Here is a 22117-nt window from a genome sequence, read left to right on the forward strand (position 1 = left end):
ATCCGTGGTTTCAGGCATCCATGGGGGATTTTGGATCATATCCCCTGTGGATAAAGGGGGCACTATTATACCAATAAACCAACAAATGAAGGCTGCCATGTGACAGAGGATTAGACGAAGGAGGTGAGAACAGTATCAGGGGACAACTGCAGAGATCACCCCTCTGATGTGACTGTGATATGTGAAAAGGTTCAACTATTACATAAAGTGAGATTTGGTATTTCTAAAATGTAGACCTGGTTTCATTACACTCAAAATATCACCTTCTTAGATACCTACGAATGGCCTGCATTTCCTATGCAAATAAAAGAACTGAGGCAGCAGGGCGGTGAGGTGTGGCCAGTGGTCACTGGGCACTCAGGGAGGCCTGAGCCTAAGGGTGTCCCCAAGCCACTCCGGCCCTACCTTGCTGGGTTTGTCTTTGCCGCCACTGCTGGTGGAGCTGAGGGATCGCATCCGCTGCTCCTTCTGCTCCTCCACCTCGGACTTCAGGTGCTCAATGTGCACCAGGTAGGCCTGCTCCTGGGCCTCCCGCGTGCTCAGCTTCAGCTCCAGGGCCTTCTTCTCTTTCTCCAGTAGGTAGAGCTGGGCCTTCAGCTCAGCCATCTCCTCCTACAGAGCAAGGAGCACAGAGCACATGAGGCACGCCTGAACTGAGAGCAGGGCTGGCTGCTGCCAAGTGGTTGGGTTGGGGAGGTCCCCGGCTATGACCCACAGGCCCATGGTAGAGTTATCACTTTGAAGTTGAAGTCTGCAGAGGCTCAGCTGCACCTGCCAGAGGCTGTAAAGTCACCTATCCATGGAAGATCTCTTCTGGCCAAGCCACATCCAATTCCCATTTTGGCTTCCATAGCACCAACCACATATTTAACCACTCCCATGGCACCTTTGTTGCCCTGTAGCTGGGCCAGGCAGGCTGCGAATGCCTGCAGCAGCATCAACCTCCAGCTCTTGCCTACTTCTCAGGGCCCAAATGAAATCAATAGAAACAGCATCCTCCACAGGTGACTGCTCATCAGACAACTTCTAAAAGTATCCTAAGAACTCAAATGAGAGTGATGAGGGGAGAATAAGAAGTGAATCCAAAGTAGGTCAGTGCCATCCTGGGACCAGGAGCCAATAACAATGACAGCCACTAGCCTTTACTGAGCACGTGACACTGTGCTAAGTGTTCACATGACGTGGCTCATTTCATCTTCCCAACCTGGGGTAGGTATTGCAACTATCTCCATTGACAGATGGGAAACTGAGGCACACAGAAGGAAATCCCCCTGCCCATGGCTACTGGGTAAGCTGTGGAGCCAGAGATTGCAGCCGAGCTATCTGGTTCAGAGCTATACTGCCTCCCTCCCTTTCAAGGTGAGCCCACGCATGACTCTTGTCCCCGCACTTCTGCTGGAGAGTGACTCCACCAGCCCATGGCCACCAGGTCCAGCCTTCCCAGCCCACCTTGAGATGGACTCACCTGAGGTTAGTTCAGATTCTCACCACCCCTGAAGTGACCCTTCTGAGGTAATAAACCACAGGCATGGTGCACTCTCCTGGGTAAGTTGGACTGGGAGGTAGGTGTTTTCACTCTCAAATGTGGGGAAATAGCTAGAGGACACCCCTCGAGAGGGACGTTAGTCAATGTGCTCAGTAAACTACTCAGAACATGCCAACCTTCTTTCCCCTAAATATCAGACATAAAAGCCAGAATGAAAGGTGTGCCACGCCCAGAGCCTTCGGATCTTTTGCCACTGGAAGCAGGATTCTGAAGGTTCTGGCAACACTGCATACTGAGCTGATGTGATGGTTGCTTCCAGAACAAACATATAAATGCATGCTTGAAAGAAGGAAAGAGAAACCTATGGGTGCCAGAAATGAAGAGGGAACTCTGCCACAGAGAACGGCAAGGAGGGCGGGTGCTGGCCAGCAAGGCATCAGACTGTCCTCAGGCCCTCCATCTGGGAGCTTAACATTACCCAAGGCCAGGGCCATGGCCTCTGAGGCAGAGAGCCACAGCTCAGACCCCTACGGGAGCAGGATTCTCATCAGGCTGCCCATAAGACACTAGAAAACTTCCTTTCTGGAGACGTGGCAAGTAAACTTGTCATCTCTCAGGCTCTGGGTGGGACAAGAAAGAAAAATCTCTTTTGAGGAATTAAACCTCAAGCCTGTGTCATGTGTAGGTGTGGTACAGGAATCCTGAGCCAAGAACTTAATAAGAACTAGTCCTAAACCTCAGAAACTGATGAGTCCCAACAGATGTAAACATAGAACCACTGTGTAGGGACATCTGCAACCCAGGATCCACAGGGCCCCACGGAAGACAGTTTCCACGGAGGATGAGCTGGTGCTTGCATTCTCTCCCCCTGCCCCCACCACCGAGGAAATGAGAATGAATCAGCACTGACGTAGAATGAGAATGAGCGGATGCAAAAAGTAAGAGTCAGCATTTACAAGAAGCAGAAATAACAATGTGGAAAACTAGAAAAGAAAGATTTAAAACAAAGAGATATAGGACTCATAATGAAGGGATAAGACGTTCAAAAAGGAAGAGAAGGCCAGGCCTGGTGCCTCACATCTGTAATCCCAGCACTTTGGGAGGCTGACATGGGTGGATGACTTGAGCCCAGGAGTTTGAGACTGGCCTGGGCAACAGAGTGAGACCCTGTTTCTACAAAAAAATAAACTTTAAAAAGTCAGCTGGGTAGGGCAGTGCATTCCTGTAGTCCCAGTTACTCAGGAGGCTGAGGCAGGAGGATCACTTCTAGCCCAAGGGTGAGGCTACAGTGAGCCATGACTGTGTCACTGCACTCCAGCCTGGGCAACACAGTGAGACCCTGTTTCAAAACAACAAACAAACAACAACAAAAAGAAGAATGGATCTGAAAAGGAACCAAGCAGATCATCTAGAAACGAAAAGGTATTACAAAAACAGAAACTTGAATTTCTCAGCAGTTGGATCCCAGAAACTGGTGAAAATCCAACATAACCTGCTGGATAATGCATTTGGTATGGGTGAGCACACATCCCCAAGCAGACTGGGAGGGACTCAGAGGAAAAGGAGATGACTCTGATGTTTAGCCTTCAAGAAAGTCATAGGGAACCAAGCCAGAATGCTAGCAATGGCTGCCCTGGATCATCATATTATGGATTGTTCTCCTCCCAGCTTTTCTACTTTTTTAGAAAATTTCTAAGATCAGTACACATTTTATTTTCAAGTGGCAAAAGGAGTATTAGAACTTTTATTCCAACAAAAATGTCTTTCTTGGCTAGAATACCAGTAAATTTATCATCCCACATGTTGGCCAATTTTAAAAAGGAAATCCTTAGTCTTTGGCCAAAAGAAACACAATGTTTGGAATAAATGATGGAAGGGTGGCCTCAGGGCTTGTGCCACAGGCTGCAAGAGTCTGCAAAGAGGGCTCGCGGTTGGGGGAAAAGTCACTACGATGATGGACCCAAGGCTAGCTCATAAGCAACAAGAGGTGGAATCAGCCAAAGCAGCCTGAGGATTCTCCAGAGAGAGGCTGGGATGGGAGCTGCATGGCTGGATGAAGATGAGCCAGTTTGGAAATCATGGGGGTGGGGGTGGGAGGTGAGATTCCTGCATCTGTTGCCACCGCCTAGTGTCTTCCCAAACTTCACCCAGATTCTAGCTCAAGAAGCTCCCAAGGACAGGGCTGTGCTGAGTGAGTCACCCCCGAGGGTGTCAGGATGGCTGCTGCTGCGAGCTCCCCTCCACTCTCCAGAGATGGTGCGACCAGGGGGTTGTTTTTCTCCCTGTTGCGGACAGTACTGATCCCAATAGGAGCCATTAACTCTGCACTGCCACGACCCACTCTGGCTTGCTAGATTCCAGTTCCTGACCGGTCCTGAACTCAATCTCTGCCTCTCTTCCCCTCCCCGGAGGTCAGGTGGCTGAAAGTTCCAATCCTCCATCACACATCTGGTCCTTCTGGTGACCAGCCCACATTCTGAAGCTGTCTAGGGCCCACCATAAGTCACCTCATCAGCATCACAAAGACACCTCCAGCTCAGCAAGAAACTCCAAGGGTTTCTCAAACTCTGTCCCAAAACCAAGGACAAATATCAGATATGGTCTTACTTATACCACAGCTGCCTTCCAAGAGCAGGTACCAGGTAAAGGGCTGGCGCCTGGCACTCCACACCAGAAACAGGCAAAGTGGTGTCTTGCTGTAGGGATGGCGGTTTAACTTCTTCCCAGTAGGGGACACCAGCTTTCCAAGAAAGCTCCCTTCTGTAGAAATGCCAGCAGGTAGATATCTCCACTAGCAGCTGAAGGGCCCAGTGTTTCAGATCCACTGAAACACTGACGTCAACAGCACTGTACACCTTCACTGGAGGGCACTATGGTCTGAGCAGGCTCGACATTGCACCAAAGGTACAGGGTGTCAGGAAACTAGGGCTCTTGGCCAAACTCTACAACTGGCCTCACCCTGTTCTCCCCCTGCTGGGAGTTAACATCAGCATCAGCAACCCAAGACATATTTCCAAGCATTCTTGAGATTAGGGGTCAGTTTAGATGGACAGAGGCTCCAGCCTGCAGAGGTCTGACCTGGCTTCTCTTAGAGGATGAAGGGCTCCAAAGTTGTGCTGGGACACCCTGAGAAATCCCTGAGAATTCAACTCCCCTGTCCAGAAACACCCAGCCCAAGTGACCCCCAGACATAGTGAAACCAGCTCTGTCTACAAACAAGGGTCTGGCTCTTCTCTGAGCAGGAGGTCTCTGTTGGACCTGCTTTCAGAGGTTGTTTAGATTTCCTCCTGGTGGCAGCCTAGCGCACGGGACCCACCCACCACATACCTTCATGGCCATGAGCTCCTGCATCAGCACTGCGTTTTCCAGGTCCAGCCTCTGGCTGTCTCCCCGGGGCTTGACGTCATAGCTGAGAGGATCGATGTGGATGCTTTCCAGCTCCAGCATGGTCAGCTTGACCGCAGCCCTGTCATTCTTGAGCTGCTGGATATAATCCTTCAGCCTCTGCTCGTCTTCTTTAGTGAACTCGGTGTCGCAGCTACTGGCTGTGGAGCTGGTTGTGCTGAGAAAAGAAAAACAAAAAGACCCACCATCCTGTGTTATTCCACGTCATGGCGAATAGATCTTTTCTCCTCACTCTTCACATTCCCCCTCCCCAGTGTGATTTAGATGGTAATCCAAAAATAAGTTTTCTTCACAGCATAGGAAAATGACACCACCTTTTAGGAAAGAATTAAGTGTGAAGAATAACAAATGCTTACACTCCCTGACGCAACACTGTGGACTCTAGAAATGAATTTCTAAGGAAATAATTCCACAGAAACAAAAAGATACACATACAAAGGAATATAATCTAAAATACAGTTTAGTGATTTATCACACCCATCAAAAGGCGGGAAATCATGTGGACATTACAGCGATAACTGTAATATGTGAAATTATACTGATATTGACAATGGTGGTGATATTTTGAGGAAATAGGTTAAAAGATATTATATATGTAATAAAAAAGATACTCATGTGGTCAGAACTTAAAAAAGGTATATTTAAGGCAACAAAAGTTGAAGCACAAAACTCCTATGGCGTGATCCACAGATGCGTGTCACACCCTCACACGTGCGTGCAGGTGTCCCAGGCTGTGGCAGCCGTCCCTGCGGAGCAACACTGAGGGGGGCTCTTTTGCTGTGATTACTTCTGTTGTTTGCAACATGTACCATGAAAAACACAGGGGTGCATAACACAGCAATAACCACTTTGGGAGTGGGGTACCCCCAGGCCTTCACAGCATAGTCTGAGTATACTGTCCACTAGAGGGACTCGGGCTGGCCCAAGGGCCCTTGGCAGCCCAAGGTGAATGGTGACCGGAAAGGGAGCCCCCAGCTGAACCCCAGGCCTGTGGCAGCCTGGGAAGGTTTCTAGGAGACTAAACCACCATGAAAGGGGGAGCACCACCAGAAAACGGAGGCCACGGCTTTCAAGTGGGCTCTGGCCTTTTCCAGCAGTGGGCAGGCTGTTCCCTGTGCCTCCGAATAAGGCCCACTCCACTCGGTCGAGAACTGTGAGGCCAGTGTGCACCGACAGCAGTTTCTCTGCACTTGCACTGGGCCTCCCTAGGGGTGACTCGCCCCTCATGGAACTGGTCTGAAGATGGCAGAGGAACAAGCAGAGGCCTACTGACCTTGTATCACAACAGGCCAGGCTGTGTTGTCATGTCTGTTGCTACAGATTTGGAAAGTGAAGCTCAGAGACATTAAGTGGTCAGCCGAGTCATGCGGCTGGAAAGAGGTGCAACTAGACTTGGGCCGCAGCCTCATCCCACAGCCCTGTCCTTGTCCCCAGAATCCTGTAGCTAGAAGCTATGCCAGGGGCCAGGAGTGATCTCCATAGGCTGCCAGATGCCAGAAACCCAGGCTTGCCCTCCTCGTCTCACACTGCAAAAGGGTAAAAGCCAGGACCCCAACTCAGTAGCTGTAGTCCCCACAGCCTAGACGTGAGTGAGAGCAGGCCCACTCTTGTACATGACACACTGCTACAAAGACAAGGCTTCCAGGGAGAGAAAAGCTGAAGAGAGATGGTGGCTGAAGCTTTGCTGTTCACAGGAGGAAGAGGCTACCCTAGGGCTTGGGGTGGTCTTCAAGTCAGAGAACCCCTTCTAGAATGGGAAACTCCTGAGCACCAGAAACCCTTTGGGGCTGCATCTCACTCCCTCTGTCCCATCAGGATGGGTGGGAAGTCCCCTTGGAGATAAGGTGAGCAAGATCAGCCTGACCATTAAACACCACCTCTTCAGAGGCTGTGCCGGGTAAGTTCCCATGTCAGCTGGGCTGGGCTATATGTGCAGTCACTTGGCCAACCACCAGATTAGGCATTGCTATGAAGGTGTTTGTTACATGTGCTTACCATTAAAATCAAGAGACTACAGGGTGACTGTTTCCATACAGTGAGTGAACCTCATCTAATCAGAGAGGCCTTAAGGGAAAAGAGAGATCCCCCAAGAGGGAAAAAATTCTTCCTCCAGACAGCTTTCAGACTCAGGATTGCAACATCAACTCTTCCCTGGGTCTGTAGCCTGAGCTGAAGACTTCACATTTGCCAGCTCCATTATCAAATAGGCCAATTCCTTAAAATAAATCACTGTTTGTGATTTACTAGATATCTATATCAAGAGATCGATCTTGATCTCTCTCTTTATATCTAGGTATAGATCTCTCCATATAGACCCATCTCCTATTGGTTCTCACTCTCTGCACTGCCCTAACAGCAAAGTGCTACCTTTACGTGTGACCCAAGCATCTTACATACTTTGAATATTCCCTGTCTTCTCATCTCTAAAATGAAGGTAATCATAGTACATGCTTCATAAAGTCAGGGTAAGGAATAAATGAGGTAAAACTAGAAGTGTTTGTAATAGCAAAGACATGGAATCAACCTAAATGCCCATCACTGGTAGACTAGATAAAGAAAATGTGGCACATATATACCACGAATACTATGTAGCCATAAAAAAAGAATGAGGTCATGTCATTTGCAGAAACATGGATGAAGCTGGAGGCCATTATCCTTAGCAAACTAATGTGGGAACAGAAAACGAAATACCACGTTCTTACTTGTAAGTGGGAGCTAAATGATGAGAACACATGAACACAAAGAGGGGAACAACAAACAATGGGCCTACTTGAGGGTACAGAATAGGAGAAGGGAGAGGATTCGAAAAATGACTAATGCATACTAGTCTTAATACCTGGGTGATAATATAATCTGTACAACAAACCTCCATGACATGAGTTTACCTATGTAAGAACCCTGCACATGTACCCCTGAACTTAAAAGTAAAAAAAAAATTAGAACTGTTTAGAACAGTGCCCAGCACATAGTAAGCACTCAATAAATGCAGAAGTGATCATTCATTTATTCAAGAAAGATTGGAGTGCCTACTATGGGGTCCTGGAAAAATCCCTGCCCTCAGGGAACTCATATTCTAAGAGAGGAGGCCAGGAAGTGAAATACACAGTCCATGAGATGGTGAAAAATGAAGCAGGGAAGAGGCATGGGGAGTGCAGAGTGGGCATGAGGTTATTATTTGTGATTGAGCTGCAGGGAAGGCCTGCGTGATCCAGTGACATTAGAGTGGACCTAAGGGAGGCGAGAGAGGGAGCTACGTGGATGTTTGCAGGACACAGTAAATGCAATCTAGGCAGGGAGTGTGGCCAGCAGAATGAGATGGTGGCTGAAGCAGTCAGGCAGGGGAGACAAACAAGGAGAAGTGGTCAGAGAGGGAGTGTGTGGGAGGGGCCGGATGCCAGGTCATGCAGCATTTTATAAGGGCTGTGTCTTTTTCTCTAGGATTAGGATGGAGGCCACTGGGGGTTTTAACAGGGAGGGACTTGGTCTGCTTTATTGTTATAACAGGATCCATCTGGCCTCTAGGATGAGGAGAGATGCAGGGAGGCCAGGGCAGAGGCAGGGATGCACCTCAGGAGCTACAGCAACAATTCCAGGGAGAGATGGTAGCAGCTTGGAGCAAGGTGGGAGCAGGGAAGGCAGGCAGAAGGATAAAAATGACTACTGATCATCAACATTATGTTTTCTCAAGCTGTATTTTAAAAAGGATGAGAGGGGAGAAGCAGCACCATCCTGCAGCTGGAACACTTCACGGGCTATTCCACAGTGAAATGAGGCAGCTCAAGGGAAGTGCAAAGACGGCAAACCGTGCCCACAGCAGAGGGCACTGACGAGCTGGGCTGTGCATCAGAGGACACATCCAAAGGACCCTCAGCATCTCAGCGAATGCCTGGCTGCCTGCAACCTACTCAGCGGCAGGCATGCCTCGTACAAAACCCCCGTGTAGAGCTCGGGAGCTCACCTTCACATGAAGATCGTAAACACTGATGTGGAGGGACAGACATCTAACGTTCCACAGGAGAATGAGCAACAAAATTAGAGCAAACTCAAGTACTGGCACTGTTTGCAAAGCATTCTACAGACACGGCTCAGGGTGGAGATGTGCTCACAGCCTCGGCATGTTTAGACAGCGTGGCGCTGGCGGACAGCAGCACTTCTCTTCCAGTTACTTGGGAGGTTTCAGGAATGAAATTCTTCCTTGTAAAGCTGGGACACAAGGCGTAGGGTTTACTTACACCTCTAGTCTTTCCTTTCACTAAAAATTATTTTGAAAACTTTCAAACCTATAGAAAAACACAGAGTAACCAACACCTGTGCATCTACCATTCACAGGACACTGAGGTATATTTTTTCCAGACTACATTTTGGGAAATATAAATTTATACTTGAAACACTTTCTTGACTTTCATTTAAAATAAAAATCACAAAATTCAAAGAGTGGTAAAAGCTAGCATTCTCTAATTACCCTGCAGGAACTGAAGTGATACTATTTTGGCAGATTTTTCATTTAGCAGGACTGCTCTACCCCAGCAGTTCTCCAAGAACTGATGCGGGCTGGCCGCATCAGCAGCACCTGGGGACTTGTTAGAAATGCACGTTCAGGGGCCTGCTGTCAAGACCTCCAGAGTCACAAACTCTGGAGGTGGAGCCCAGCAATCTGTGTTTTAATATATCCTCTAGGTGACTGGGATGCACGCTTAGGTTGAGAAGCACTGGTCTCCCCCTCAGGCTAAGTGGGCATTTGCTCAGTAGCCTGTGAGGTGACTGGATGCTCCCAGGTTTTCTAGGTAGAGGCCACAATGCTCCTGGCTGCCCTGGTGGGTGTCAGGGTCTACAAGCAGGTCTCTGATGTCAGTCAAACCTGGATAAATGTTCCTCCTCTGCCATTTCCTTGCTTAATGGCCCAGAGTGAATTACGCAATGTTTCTGGGCTGCAGGAAATAGGAATACTAAGGGTTCTTGCCTCACTAAGTTGTGGAAAGGATACAGCAGGCCCTGAAGCAGGCAACTGGTGCTGCCACACAGCACCTGTCCTGTGGGAGGAGGAGGGACAGGTGGCCACTTTCCTGATGGCGTTGCCAACAGCCCCACAACACCTAACACCAGACTCAGAGATCCCCTGAGCTGTTGGCCACCTGCAGGTCATCCAGAATCCCTCCATCCCAGGGAGAACAAAAGCCACCAGTGGTTGAATGGACTTGAGAAATCACCTAGCCCTGTCTGGGGGAACACGAACACAGGCAGGCAGAGACTGCCAGGCGCTGCCACCCTTAGGGCCCGGAGCCTCGTCCATGTCAGGCAGGGAAGGCTTTTGTTTCACTCTCTTTGCTATGAGTATAGTTTTCAAAGAGGAAGAAAATAAGACAAAAAAATAACAAAAGATCTCAGTCCACAGATCTTACCCTGTTGGAAGCACAGAGCTTTAAAATGCTTTTAGTGGAGAAAGTTTAATTTCAAGATAAACCTCACAGCCCCTCCGGCTTCCCTTCTCCCGCTTCCAGGACAGCAGTGGGGAACAGATCAGGCGAGGTTAATTACAATTCTGCTTTGAGCTCTTAACGTTTCACTGCGGAATATGATTATGACAATGGTAGGGGAGGGGAAGCCACTGGCCTTTTCTCTGGCCTCACAGACAAAGGCGCTGGCGGTCTCCCGAGGGCCTGCTGCTGGCTGCTGGGCAAGGGTTAAGTCATCCATTAACTCTCCCGGCTTGGAATGCTGGATGATCTCAGTTGTCAAGGGGGAATCAATCACTTTCTGTGGCTACATTATTCCTCCTCTCCAGAATGGGAGCCTGATCTGTGTTCTCTGAGTGCGACTATGGGGGAAGGCTAATGACAAAAACCCTCGCCACACATGTGTGTCTTGCTCTGGCTTCTTGAGGAGCTAGTCTAGGATGTGTGGGTTTCTCCTTTCCATGATGCTCTGCTGGAGCTCCCGTCATGCTGACTTTCCTCTGCATCTGTTCATTGCCAGCAGCTCTTCCAGCACACAGCATACGCAGCAGGCCTGTAGCCTAGTGGGAATGCGGGGCTGGCTGGTTCGGGACAGTTTGGGCTGACCCACTCTCCACCTACCCTGTCCACTATAGGAGAAGCTATTCAAACCAGCTATCGACGTCAAATATTCTCTTTTCTATCCCTCTCCACTATGCCCCACCTCTGTCCTCAAGACAGCTCCCCAGTCTGCTCATTAGAAGAAAAATTCATTTTTCATAGCCTCCTCAGCTTGCCTTGGCAGAAGGCTAGAAGGACATTTCTTTTGCCTTGAAAATGCATGATGGCATTTTCCTGAAGTTTTCATCAACATCTTACCTGGCCCCAGCTAGGATCTGATTTCCATCAATGAGCAGCTCATTTGTTTTTTTGTTTGTTTGCTTTTTTTTTTTTTTTTTTTTGAGACGGAGTCTTGCTCTGTTGCCCACGCTGGAGTGCAATGGCATGATTTGGCTCACCACAGCCTCCGCCTCCTGGGTTCAAGCAATTCTCCTGCCTCAGCCTCCCGAGTAGCTGGGACTACAGGCACGTACCACCATGCCTGGCTAATTTTTGTATTTTTAATAGAGACAGGGTTTCACTATGTTGTCCAGGGTGGTCTCAAACTCCTGACCTCATGACCTGCCCGCCTCAGCCTCCCAAAGTGCTGGGATTATGGGTGTGAGTCACTGCGCCTGGCACAGCAGCTCATTTTTAGAAGGAAAGTGCCCTGGGGGTGGGCATCTGTTTTGCTGAGCATTTGAAATTTATCTGAACGAGTGGAGTCACTCCAGGTGACATTTGTCATTTAAGTCATTCCTAAGTGGCCCCATTTCTTTAAGCAGAAGCTTGAGCCTTGGCAGCTTGCCTGTATCTTTTACTGTTGTGCTGTGGGTATACCCCCATCCCTTCTTTTTTGGGTTTGTAGCAAAGGACTACAAACACTAAACAAACTCTAAACCTCTAAGGTTTATACACTCTTGAATGGTTGTCAGAATTCCCTAGGAGGAGAAACTGAGATTAAATGAGGGTAGATTACGTAACAAATAGTCCTATGACTGTCTAGCAAAATACGGGCATGGGAAAATCTGCTGTCAGATAACTAAAGTCCTCAAAAACTGCTTGAGTCCAGAAAGCTGCTAAAAATTTAGCTGATAGTGGAAGTCAAAATAAGAGACAGAAATATTTAGAAGAGAAACTCTATATATGCAGCAATTTTTAAAGGTGCTATCATAATGGTGTTGCATCTCTAAAACAAATATAAATCCACTCCTGATGTGGTTACTCATAACACACCAAGACACATACTATCCAGGCCTAACAACTATATTGCTGGTAACAATTTCCCAGGTGTTAGAAAAATTAAGCATTACAAATGACGTTAAATGTCACTAAAAATAGAGAGGTACAAGTTGAAACTTTTTTTTTGGCTTACGTACAGATTGGCCAAATTGAAAAAAGATGAACTACCCAGTATTACCAAGGATTTGGAGGAACAGCCTGGCTGGAGCACCCATGGCTGTAGGAGAATAACTGGATTATGTGTGGAGGGCTGGTCTCATAGAAACTGCACAAGAGGAGTAGCCATTAAGGACAAGGACAGTGGCTGCAGCAATGTTATAATAGTGGAAAACGGGATCCCAGAGAAAAGTGTTCAAATACGCAACACTACTGTCATCCAATGAAAAACTATCCAACTCCTGAAAAGAATAACACATACAGAAAGATGTGTAAGAGCATAACACTAAGGGGAAAATGCATGCTTCAAGAGTCCACATCACAGGATCCTCATCAGGTTAAAAATGAGATGCAATCGGCCAGGTGTGGTGGCTCACAGCTGTAATCCCAGCACTTTGGGAGGCCCAGGTGGGCTGATCACAAGGTCAGGAGATTGAGACCATCCTGGCCAACATGGTAAAATCCTGTCTCTACAAAAAATACGAAAATTAGCTGGCTGTGGTGCCGGGCGCCTGTAGTCCAAGCTACTTGGGAGACTGACGCAGGAGAATTGCTTGAACCTGGGAGATGAATGTTGCAGTGAGCTGAGATCACCACCATTGTACTCCAGCCTGGGCAACAGAGTGAGACTCCGTCTCAAAAAAAAAAGAGAAAAAAAAGAGATGTAGTCATGTTTTTAAAGATGTCTTCTTTTGGTGCACCAAGTACCTGCCTTCCAAGCTCTTCCTCTCTTTTCTTCTCCATCCCCAAGCTCCTGCGAAAACTGCCTTGGCCTCGCACTTCCACAGCCACAGAGGATCAGGATAGCTATCAGAGCCCAGCTGGGCAAGATGTCCCTTTCCCCAGGATTTTCTTACTTGACACCAGGGAAACCAGCCAGCTTTGTGTACAAATGCAGGTGGTGAGCTGGTTGTCTATCACCTGGGGAAGGCTGCCCCCGAGAACAGGAGAAAGAACAAAGGCTGCATGCAAGGGCCACACAGGCCAGACCTGGAGCCTGGTTCTGCTGCTGCTTTGTCTTAGGCAGCCCTCTGCTCGGGTATGCAGCTCGTGGGTGAGAGATCTGATAACGTTCCAATAAGACCCCTTTCCATTTAAGCTATTTGAGCATGTTTCTGTTCTTTGCAACCACGCATCCTAATAAAAAATGCAGTTAAATCTGTGGGAATATACCCCAGACGGTTCCCAATGTCCTTTCCAGTGAGAGTCCTAGAATGGAGAACTTTACTATCCTACACATTTTGCAATGCTGGCATTTTAATTGCTTAGTTTTACAACAAACGCACAGTTCTTTTGAAATCAAGAAGTTTGATCTCACTAGAAAAAAACCATAAAACACATTTCATGTCTATACCTTGTTCTCATAGAACCTAAAAGGTAAGTGATGAGGACATTTGAGCAGGAGTACTGGCCATAATGCTGTCATGTCAAGCATGTGTTGAGGCTGGTCTCTAGAGCTCACTAACAGCAGTAAGCGTTTGTCCCAAAGACTTTGGATAGACTCTCCTGACACACAGATGGAAAAGCACCTCTCCTCAAGTAAAGATGACTGTTTCAGCCAGATCTAGACTGACTCTCATTCCCTGAAGTTTACTGATGCTTGTTCTAACTAGGTGGCTGTTTCAAAACATTCACCCTTTCAACGGACATGATTTCACTCTCCTCAACCATTTTTTCTGCCCCAATGAAACTTTATCTTAATCCAGACTAGTTCAAAGAGTGAGAGCTGGGCATCTCTTGAGCTCTGCTGCCGTCCAGTCCAATCTGGGGATTACACCCCAGAGTGAGTGGCCACACAGGCAGCACCCTGGCTGCCTGGAGGTACCCAGAGGCTCACAGCAAGGCTGCAATCACCATTCTCACAGCTCTCCCCGGTTCCCATCTGGTGCTGAGACAAGGAACTCAGTTTCAGTCTCTGAGAGTGCAGACTTGCTGTGACTGATCCCGTCTTGGCCACAGTTCCTTTGTGGATGGAGATCGATGACTACGCTGCACAGAAGGAGCTGAACTGTGAGGTCTGCAGAGGGTGGGCTTGACCAAGGATTCCTATTTCCAGTTCCCAACATTTTAGTCCTTGTGCCTCTTTGTCGTGGTATGTTGATAAAGCCATCCAGGCAATCAACCCAGTCACTCTGTCCATAAGACTATTATACTTTCTGATGAGGCCATGGCTATATTTTTCAAAAATGAAGTAGCACCGACCCTGGGCACCTGCCAACAGTCAACTGAGGCCTGGCTATCACTTTTATTCTCTTTGTTGGTTAACTACCCCTCTGCTGCTCCTCTCTAAAACCATTAACCCTCCTGTCGTTAGGAGCTGCCTATGGGCTGCCAGAAATGCCACTGGAGGCACAATACTCAGCGTTTCTTTCCTGAACCCTTGAGGGGCAGCTGCTGGACACTCTGATTAGACTCCTTTAAGCTGGGTGGTTACAGTGGGGGGAAAGGGGATTTGCTGGGCCACATAAAGCTCCAACTCAGAAAGATCCTTTTCTTTATTTTCATAAACTTGACATGGGGGAATGTCTGAGCCAGAATGGCAAGATTTACAAACAAAATTACTATAATTATCATAATTATGAAAGGGGTCTGGTGGTTTGCGACTTTATTCTAAACCCACGTTTAACATAAAGCAGTCTAATTGCATCAGGTTCTAAGAATGTGGAGTGACAAATGAATGCCCTGTGTGTGGTTCTTCTGTACTCGGAGGTGCTCTGATTTGGGCGGGAGGGTAAAAGTGATTTTTTTAAGGAGAATTGGGTGAAATTGGAGCTAAAGTCCTCTGTACTTTGATGGGAAGACCCATTTGAGACTGAAATTAATTTAAGAACCATTTTTTGGTGAGGTTATCCTTGGAAACAATGACTCTGTGTTTTGAATTTATCTCAATCTGCAGAAACACAGGATTCCAAATTAAATTTCTCTAAGAAAACAGTCTCAAAATCAAGGCTAACCTGTAAGTTCAAGTACTTCTAACAAATATTCAAAAGCTAAATAGATGGTGATAAAATTGTTCTCACTCCTGACTGGTTCTAAATTTGTCTCTGACTCAGAATAAAGCCACAGAATTCTTTTTGAGGGTAGGGAGGTTTGAGCAAATCATCTGTAGCACAAACCTCACAAGCTACTGAAACAGCACACATTTCCTGTCAAGCAAACTCTTATGTTCACTAATAAAACAACACAGCATCACTGACAACACGAGAACTACATTTCTATACTAAATAAACACACAAATTATAGATTATACACATCTGGAAGAGTCATTAAGAGCATCTGCTTTCTGTGTTTACACAGTAGAATCTGGTTTTATGAAAAAAATTATAATCTGTGCTTCACTGAATGAGAAAATTGTTGCTAAAGTAAAGAAGAATCAAGTCCCTTTTGTTTGTGGGCATCTGGCTGATGCATTACTGGGCATGTCCCCTCTCCTGGGACACCTGGGCCAGTACAGGTAAATGGAGGCACTAAGGTAGACGGTGGCTCCCACTGGGCGGAAAAGACAGAGGGGAACATTAAGTTGCTTTCCAGCACCAAGAAAGCATCAGTATTTCTCCTCTGGCTCTCAATAGTCAATCTATCTTTATGCAGTTCTGGTCACTTAGTCTGCAAGTAGACACTGTTTTGTTATGTCATGAGATCCAATGTGGGAAGAACAATATGCTCGGTGCTAAAAGCCCGGGTTCCCATCCAGGTTTCCCTCTTATCACCAGGCAGGTTACTGACATTATCTCTGAGCCAAGGGTTCCTCACCTGTGAAAATGGAGTAAGTTACCAAGTCTTTCACGATTTGGCAATTATGTAAGAATCTCTAACAAAGTGTCTTCTAAACTGAGGACTGGTAAATAAAGGGAAGGCATTCATGTTTTTAGGGCTTCGGTGGTAAGAAATGAGAAGGTAAGTAGAAAGGGTTTCATTCTGACTCTCCACTCCCAACCAAAAGAATCAAATGACTTCAGCAAATTACTCTCAGCAAGGTCTTCGTTGCTCTCTTCCTCATCTTTTTCAATCACCCACTTTAATTTCCTAGATTCAGAGACAGCGAACTTGACCTCAGGTTCATGACTGAGTGCCTGTAAGCACGTGCTGTGAATGTGGCATCATTCCATGAGGCAAAAGAGATGAGAGGAGAGGCTCTTGCCTCAGAAGAGCTTCTAGAGGACGGAGGCACAAGAGGATGGGAGAGTGATGTCTGGAACTTGGATGGGCTGGGCTGGGCCTTGGGACCAGAGGGACCATTTGTAGCAAATGGGTCTTGGCTACCCTAAGTGCTTCCTGGAAACGAAGACTTATAAAGAAATGGAGAACGCAACAATGCAGAGAAAACGGATCTGAAAGAAAGGTAGGTTTGCATTCCATCTCTACCACTTCCCACAGCGAATCTCTCCTCTCTCGACTGCAGTTTCCACATTGGCAAAGCGAGAGGGCCACTTTCTAGCTCTTCTGTTTTGATCTTCTGACTCCTTTTCAGATAGAGCAGGCTGCATGCCAGAAGCCATGTCTGCCTTTTCCCAAGCCACATAGTCCCCAAGAGCGGGGTCACTGCACACCAAGTCCAGTGAACAGATGCCACATGGACACATGCCCACCCCGGAGCAGAAGGCTGAGCATTACCTGGTGTGGCTGTTGGAGGAAAGGCTCTCCCAGGGCTGCACGCTGCAGCCAGCCACGGCAAAGGCACCCCCACAGCTGCCATCCAGCTTCATGAGCAGGGCCTTTGCAGCGTTCTCAGCTGTCTTCCGGCAGTCATGAGCTCGCTTGAGCATCTGAGTGATGTTTTCATCCCCCGACTGGTCTCCTATGTGGCAGAGAAGCCAACAGATTAATCAACATCGGCCTGGACAAGGCACGCCTGGGAGTGACTGTGCATAATTAACGCTCAGTTACCTAGGGCAGAGGTGGCGCTGTGGAAGGGAATTAGCAGCGCCCAGCCGAAGAGAAGATCTGTGCTCTGGGCCTGGCACTGTCACTTAGAAGCTGCATGTGGGAAGGTATTTCTCTGCTCTTTCTCTGGGCTCCAATAGCCTCAGGGACAACGGCAGGAGTCAGCCAACAGGATCACCACATTTCTGTTTCTAGCTCTAACATGCTCTGACTTTTCTAATGATCCAGGCTCCTGGCTTCTCCTCCCATTCAGCCACAAGTCTACCATTTGGCCATTCCTGTATGCATTGGCACTTCCCTGTGAATGAGGGAGGGAGAAACTGGGGCAAAACTGTGCCATCTTTCCACGTGTCTACAGCTTTGGTTAGAGCCCTGTGCGGGGGCAAAAGGGACAAAACTAATGGTTCAGACGAGAGCTTTAGATCGGCTCTGTATTATATGTACCGATGCCACCCCTGACCCTTCTCTTGGCTTGGTAATGGGCGTGAACTCAAATGTCTCCAGGAGCCAGGTAATTGGGCTAGTGCAGAACATCAGGGTGTGGTGGGCACTCGCACAGACCAGGCAGTGAAGTCTCTGCCCCAAATGTTCACATTCCTATTGTGTTTTAAAACTGTGCTGGAAACGACAGAACTATAGAGATATTGAAAAGATCATGGGTGGCTGAGATGAGGTGGGAGGACTGCTTGAACCTAGGAGTTCAAATACACCCTGGGTAACAGAGCAAGACCCTGTCTCCAAAACAACAACAAGAACAACAGCAACAACAATGGTTGCCAGGGGATCAGGTTGGGAGAGGAATGAATAGGTGGAGCCAGAGAACTTTTGGCGCAGTGAAACTACTCTATATGATACTGTAACGGTGGACTCAAGTTGTTACACACTGGCCCAAACCCACAGAATGTACAGCACCAAGAGTGAACTCTTTTGTAAACTATGGCCTCTGGGTGATGATGTGTCACTGTAGGTTCATCATTGTAACTAATACACTACCCTGGTGGGGGACGCTGAAAATGGGGGAAGGCCGTGCATGTTGAGGGTTGGAGGCATATGGGAAATCTCGGTACCTTCTTCTCAGTTTTGCTGTGAACCTACAACTGCTCTAAAAAAACACAGTCTTAAAAAATAAAACAAAACAAAACAGAAACTGTGCTGGCTGAACAAATCACCGGTTTGCTACCTGTACAGCATAGATCCATGTTTTTCCAAACATGAAATCTTACACCAAAGCATACAAAATGCTATCCTAACATACAAAAAACGTAAATGCGGAATTGGATGAAGTGGGCAGAAATGGGAGACACACTCAGAGTCCCACCCTCCAACCTCACTGCTGAGGCCCAGAGAAACTCCTCCAGCTTCCCAGAGCATAGTTTGAAAACCGCTGGCCTAAAGCATCTGTGAATGAAAGAATGAACAGAATGAATGCCTGTGACATCAACAAGAAACAAAGAAAAGACCCACAATCATTGATACTGTGGGTGCATGTCACAAACGAGTTCCTGCTTTGCTGTGCAACAGCTCTATGGCATGATGGGATAGTATGACGGGCCAGCCACTGCTGTCAGCGGAATGCAAGGGCGAGGCTTAATGGGGAGCTGCTAAAAATCAAGCCTGCTCTCAGCACTATGGAGAATGGGCAGGAAATGGAGTGGACCCATTCTGCAGGCCAAAAATCCTTGGAACTCCCTCCTGTCATTTCTCTGACAACCTTCACGCCGCTCGTCTCTCCACAAATAAGACATTTTACACACATCTCACCACTGACTGCTATTTGGAATTAGGCATGACATTACCGACTGGCTCATATTATAAATGTATACATGAGCTTCCCAGTATTAGGTAAATACAAAGCATTTCATTATTGATTTTGAATATTTAAAAGGCAGATTTATTTAAGCTCTTTCAGCTCCTACACCAAATAACTGCACTGAGTAGGTACACGCCTAATGAAAGGTACCTTGTGAGGCCTGAACAGGTTAAGACACTCCTCTGATACCAACTGGAAATACGATTGACTTTTTCCTATTAATTTATCATTTTTCTTAATACATATATTAATTTTAAAAAATCCTGACAGCAGGCCAATATCATTTTAGGATCTGTTTCATATGAGGAATAAAGTTTTATGGTTCAGTTAAAAGACCCTGAAAAATGAGGTTTCTAATGGAAATGCTGGCAGAGTTTCTACTTCTGGGCTGGGCTGGTAATACTATTAAAAAAAAACCAGAGGGAGGAGTAGAGCATTGCTCTCCATACAAATGAAGGTGCGCTCTTTCGTTGGATCACTTGGATATGAAGCAGGAAATTAATACCCAGGATACTTTCCTTCCTTCAGTTTTGCTTCAGATTCCTGCGCAAGTCGAAACTGAAGGAGGAAACACATGTGAGTGTTCAGTGCAAAAGTGAGCCCCCAGACAAGAGGGGAGGAGCGGGGAAGAAGGACAGGAGGGTGCATTCAGCAGGTGCCTGGATGGTGACTTTCTTTGAAGGGTGTGTCCTGGATGGACAAGTCCTAATGCAAGCTCACAGCACAAAGCCGGTCCATGACAGAGGCCTGGCCACCACACATGGGAATGCCTGGCCTGCCCACACCACCCATCTTTGGCCCTGGAGTGACCTGGTAACCTTGGATTTCTGTTTACTTGCTATTGCCTCTCCGACGGCTAAGGGGGTGTCCGGGGCTTAGTTGTGCATGGAGAGACGGCCACCTTTCTCCTTGGGTCTCTCGTTCCTCTTACCACTGTTTCTACTGCAGTCCTCCTCACATCACTGCAGGCTCAGAGCCACAATCACTGGCCACGTTTTAGCAAATGCTGCCGCTTCCTAGAATGACATGCTTGTGTCTGTTCCAGTTAGGTACTCCTTCCACTTTACTCAAAATTGAGGGACAGAAGGGAGTAGGCAGTGCAGATCTCAAGGTACAGGTCAGGCCAAGAGGGCACAGGATTCCCGGGCTGGGGGAAGGACAGGCACAGGAAAGTGAGGTGGGTGAGCATTCTGTGATGCTGACACAAGCAGAGGGTGAAACTACTTCTCCTTTATTTGTAAGACACCTGGAGACCTGGCAGGGGAAACCCATGTTTCAAAACTACTCAAAAGCCAGGCGCAGTGGCTCATGCCTGTAATCCCAGCACTTTGGGAGGTTGAGGCAGGTGGATCACCTGAGGTCAGGAGTTCGAGACCAGGCTGACCAACATGGTGAAACTGTGTCTACTAAGAATACAAAATTAGCCAGGCATGGTGGCATGTGCCTGTAATCCCAGCTACTCGGGAGGCTGAGGCAGGAGGATGCTTGAACCCAGGAGGTGGAGGTTGCAGTGAGCCAAGATTACACCATGGCACTCCAGCCTGGGCAACAAGAGCAAAACTCCATCTCAAAACAAACAAACAAACACAAACAAAAAAACAACTACTACTCAAAGAGATAAACTTGGAGAAGCTCAGCCAATGAAACGAGACGAAGTGAAGGCCATGTGACAGCAGCATGTGCCTTGATAACAGGCATCAGAGAGGCAGCTGCAGAAATGCTGGCCCCTTTCATCGCTGATGCAGCCTCAGCTCCATCTGGCCCCACTGTCAGCCCAGGAGAAGGCAGATCCTAAGAAGGCTTGTTTGTTTTAACTTGTCTGTTATTCTGTTTCCACTCCAGTTCTTGCTGCATTCAACATAAACAATTTACCCATTCAGTCATGAGGAAAAACGAAAAACACACTTGACAACCAAATTTTGTGTTGTCGGGAGATGATTCAATGCCAGTTGCTGAGACGGGGCAGAAGCAAAGGAGGCAGGGAGACAAGAGGAGGAAGAGGGACTCTGGAGACACTTACCAGGGGACGACCCCACGCCCGCCGCTCGGAACTGCCCCAGGATGAGGCTCTGCTCGCTCTCCGCCAGCGCCAGGAGGAGTTCGTAGGCTTCGATGCACTGCTCACTGAAACAAAGCACATGTGGCCTCAGCCCTTGCAGGGAACAGCGGACACCTTCAGTGTGGCGCCGGTTCGCATGCAGGAGGCAGCTCAGGTGCTGTCTCGGCCTCACTCTCCACACAGGCAAGGAAACCACCCATGAACATTCCCAGGGCAGGGCCAGTGGCTTGCTCTTTCATTTGGCCTTTTTATTTTTAAACCTTTAACTTGGTTCTGGAAAAATACAAGAGAAACAATAAAGGTGGGAGAGGCAAGTGCGTCATCCCTTCAGTGACCAGCTGAAAGGACCATGTGATTTCTTTGTGGTAGGCCACGCCAGGTAGTCCTGCTGAGCCCACACCCCGGTGTCTACACCCCTGTGCTGTCCCCCATCTGCAAAGTACCAGGGTCGGTCTGTGTGACAGAAGTGACCGTAGGTCACTTGCAAAATTAGCTTACTAAAAAACCCTGACTTCCATCTTGGTCACTCTCTCTTACTTCATTCTCTTGGACCATCCTGCCCAGAGGAGGCCAGCTGTCCTGTCTTCAAGACTCTCAGGCAGCCCTATGGAGAGGTCCACATGGCGAGTAATGACTCAGGCCTTCAGCCAACAGCCATGTGAGTGAGCCTTCTTAGAGCAGATCCTCCAATCCCCCACTGAGGTCTCAGATGATACAGCCCTGGCTGACAGCTTGACCAGAATCTCACAAGAGACCCTGAACCAGAACCACGTACTAAGCCACCCCCAAGTTCCTGATCCTTGAAACTGTGATGCAGTAAGTGATTAGTCATACAACAATAGGTAGCTAACATCCCACAAGGAGATGGTTTTGACCTAGACCTGCACTATTCAATATAGTATCTACTAGCCACAAATAGCTACTTAAATCGAAAACATTTTGAATTAAATAAAATGAAAAAGTCCATTCCTCCACTGCAGTAGCCATACTTCATATGTTCAATAGCCATACATGACTAGTGGTTACCACATTGGGCAGTGCAT

General features: G+C 47.7%; 1 protein-coding gene across 3 annotated transcripts in view; it reads right to left on the reverse strand.

Moving 5' to 3' along the window:
* MCC (MCC regulator of WNT signaling pathway) overlaps window positions 1-22117 on the reverse strand; it is a 470217-nt gene that overhangs the window by 23939 nt on the left and 424161 nt on the right. For all 3 annotated transcript variants that reach the window (XM_055298398.2, XM_063612914.1, XM_055298399.2), the window contains 4 exons: window positions 21036-21139; window positions 16936-17119; window positions 4814-5048; window positions 406-612 (listed from right to left, as the gene is read on the reverse strand). In XM_055298398.2, the coding sequence (XP_055154373.1) occupies window positions 406-612; window positions 4814-5048; window positions 16936-17119; window positions 21036-21139 (730 nt within the window). The remainder of the gene's footprint in view (window positions 1-405; window positions 613-4813; window positions 5049-16935; window positions 17120-21035; window positions 21140-22117) is intronic.

This window comes from Symphalangus syndactylus, chromosome 11, assembly GCF_028878055.3.
Source record: "Symphalangus syndactylus isolate Jambi chromosome 11, NHGRI_mSymSyn1-v2.1_pri, whole genome shotgun sequence".
Lineage (NCBI taxonomy): Eukaryota > Metazoa > Chordata > Mammalia > Primates > Hylobatidae > Symphalangus > Symphalangus syndactylus.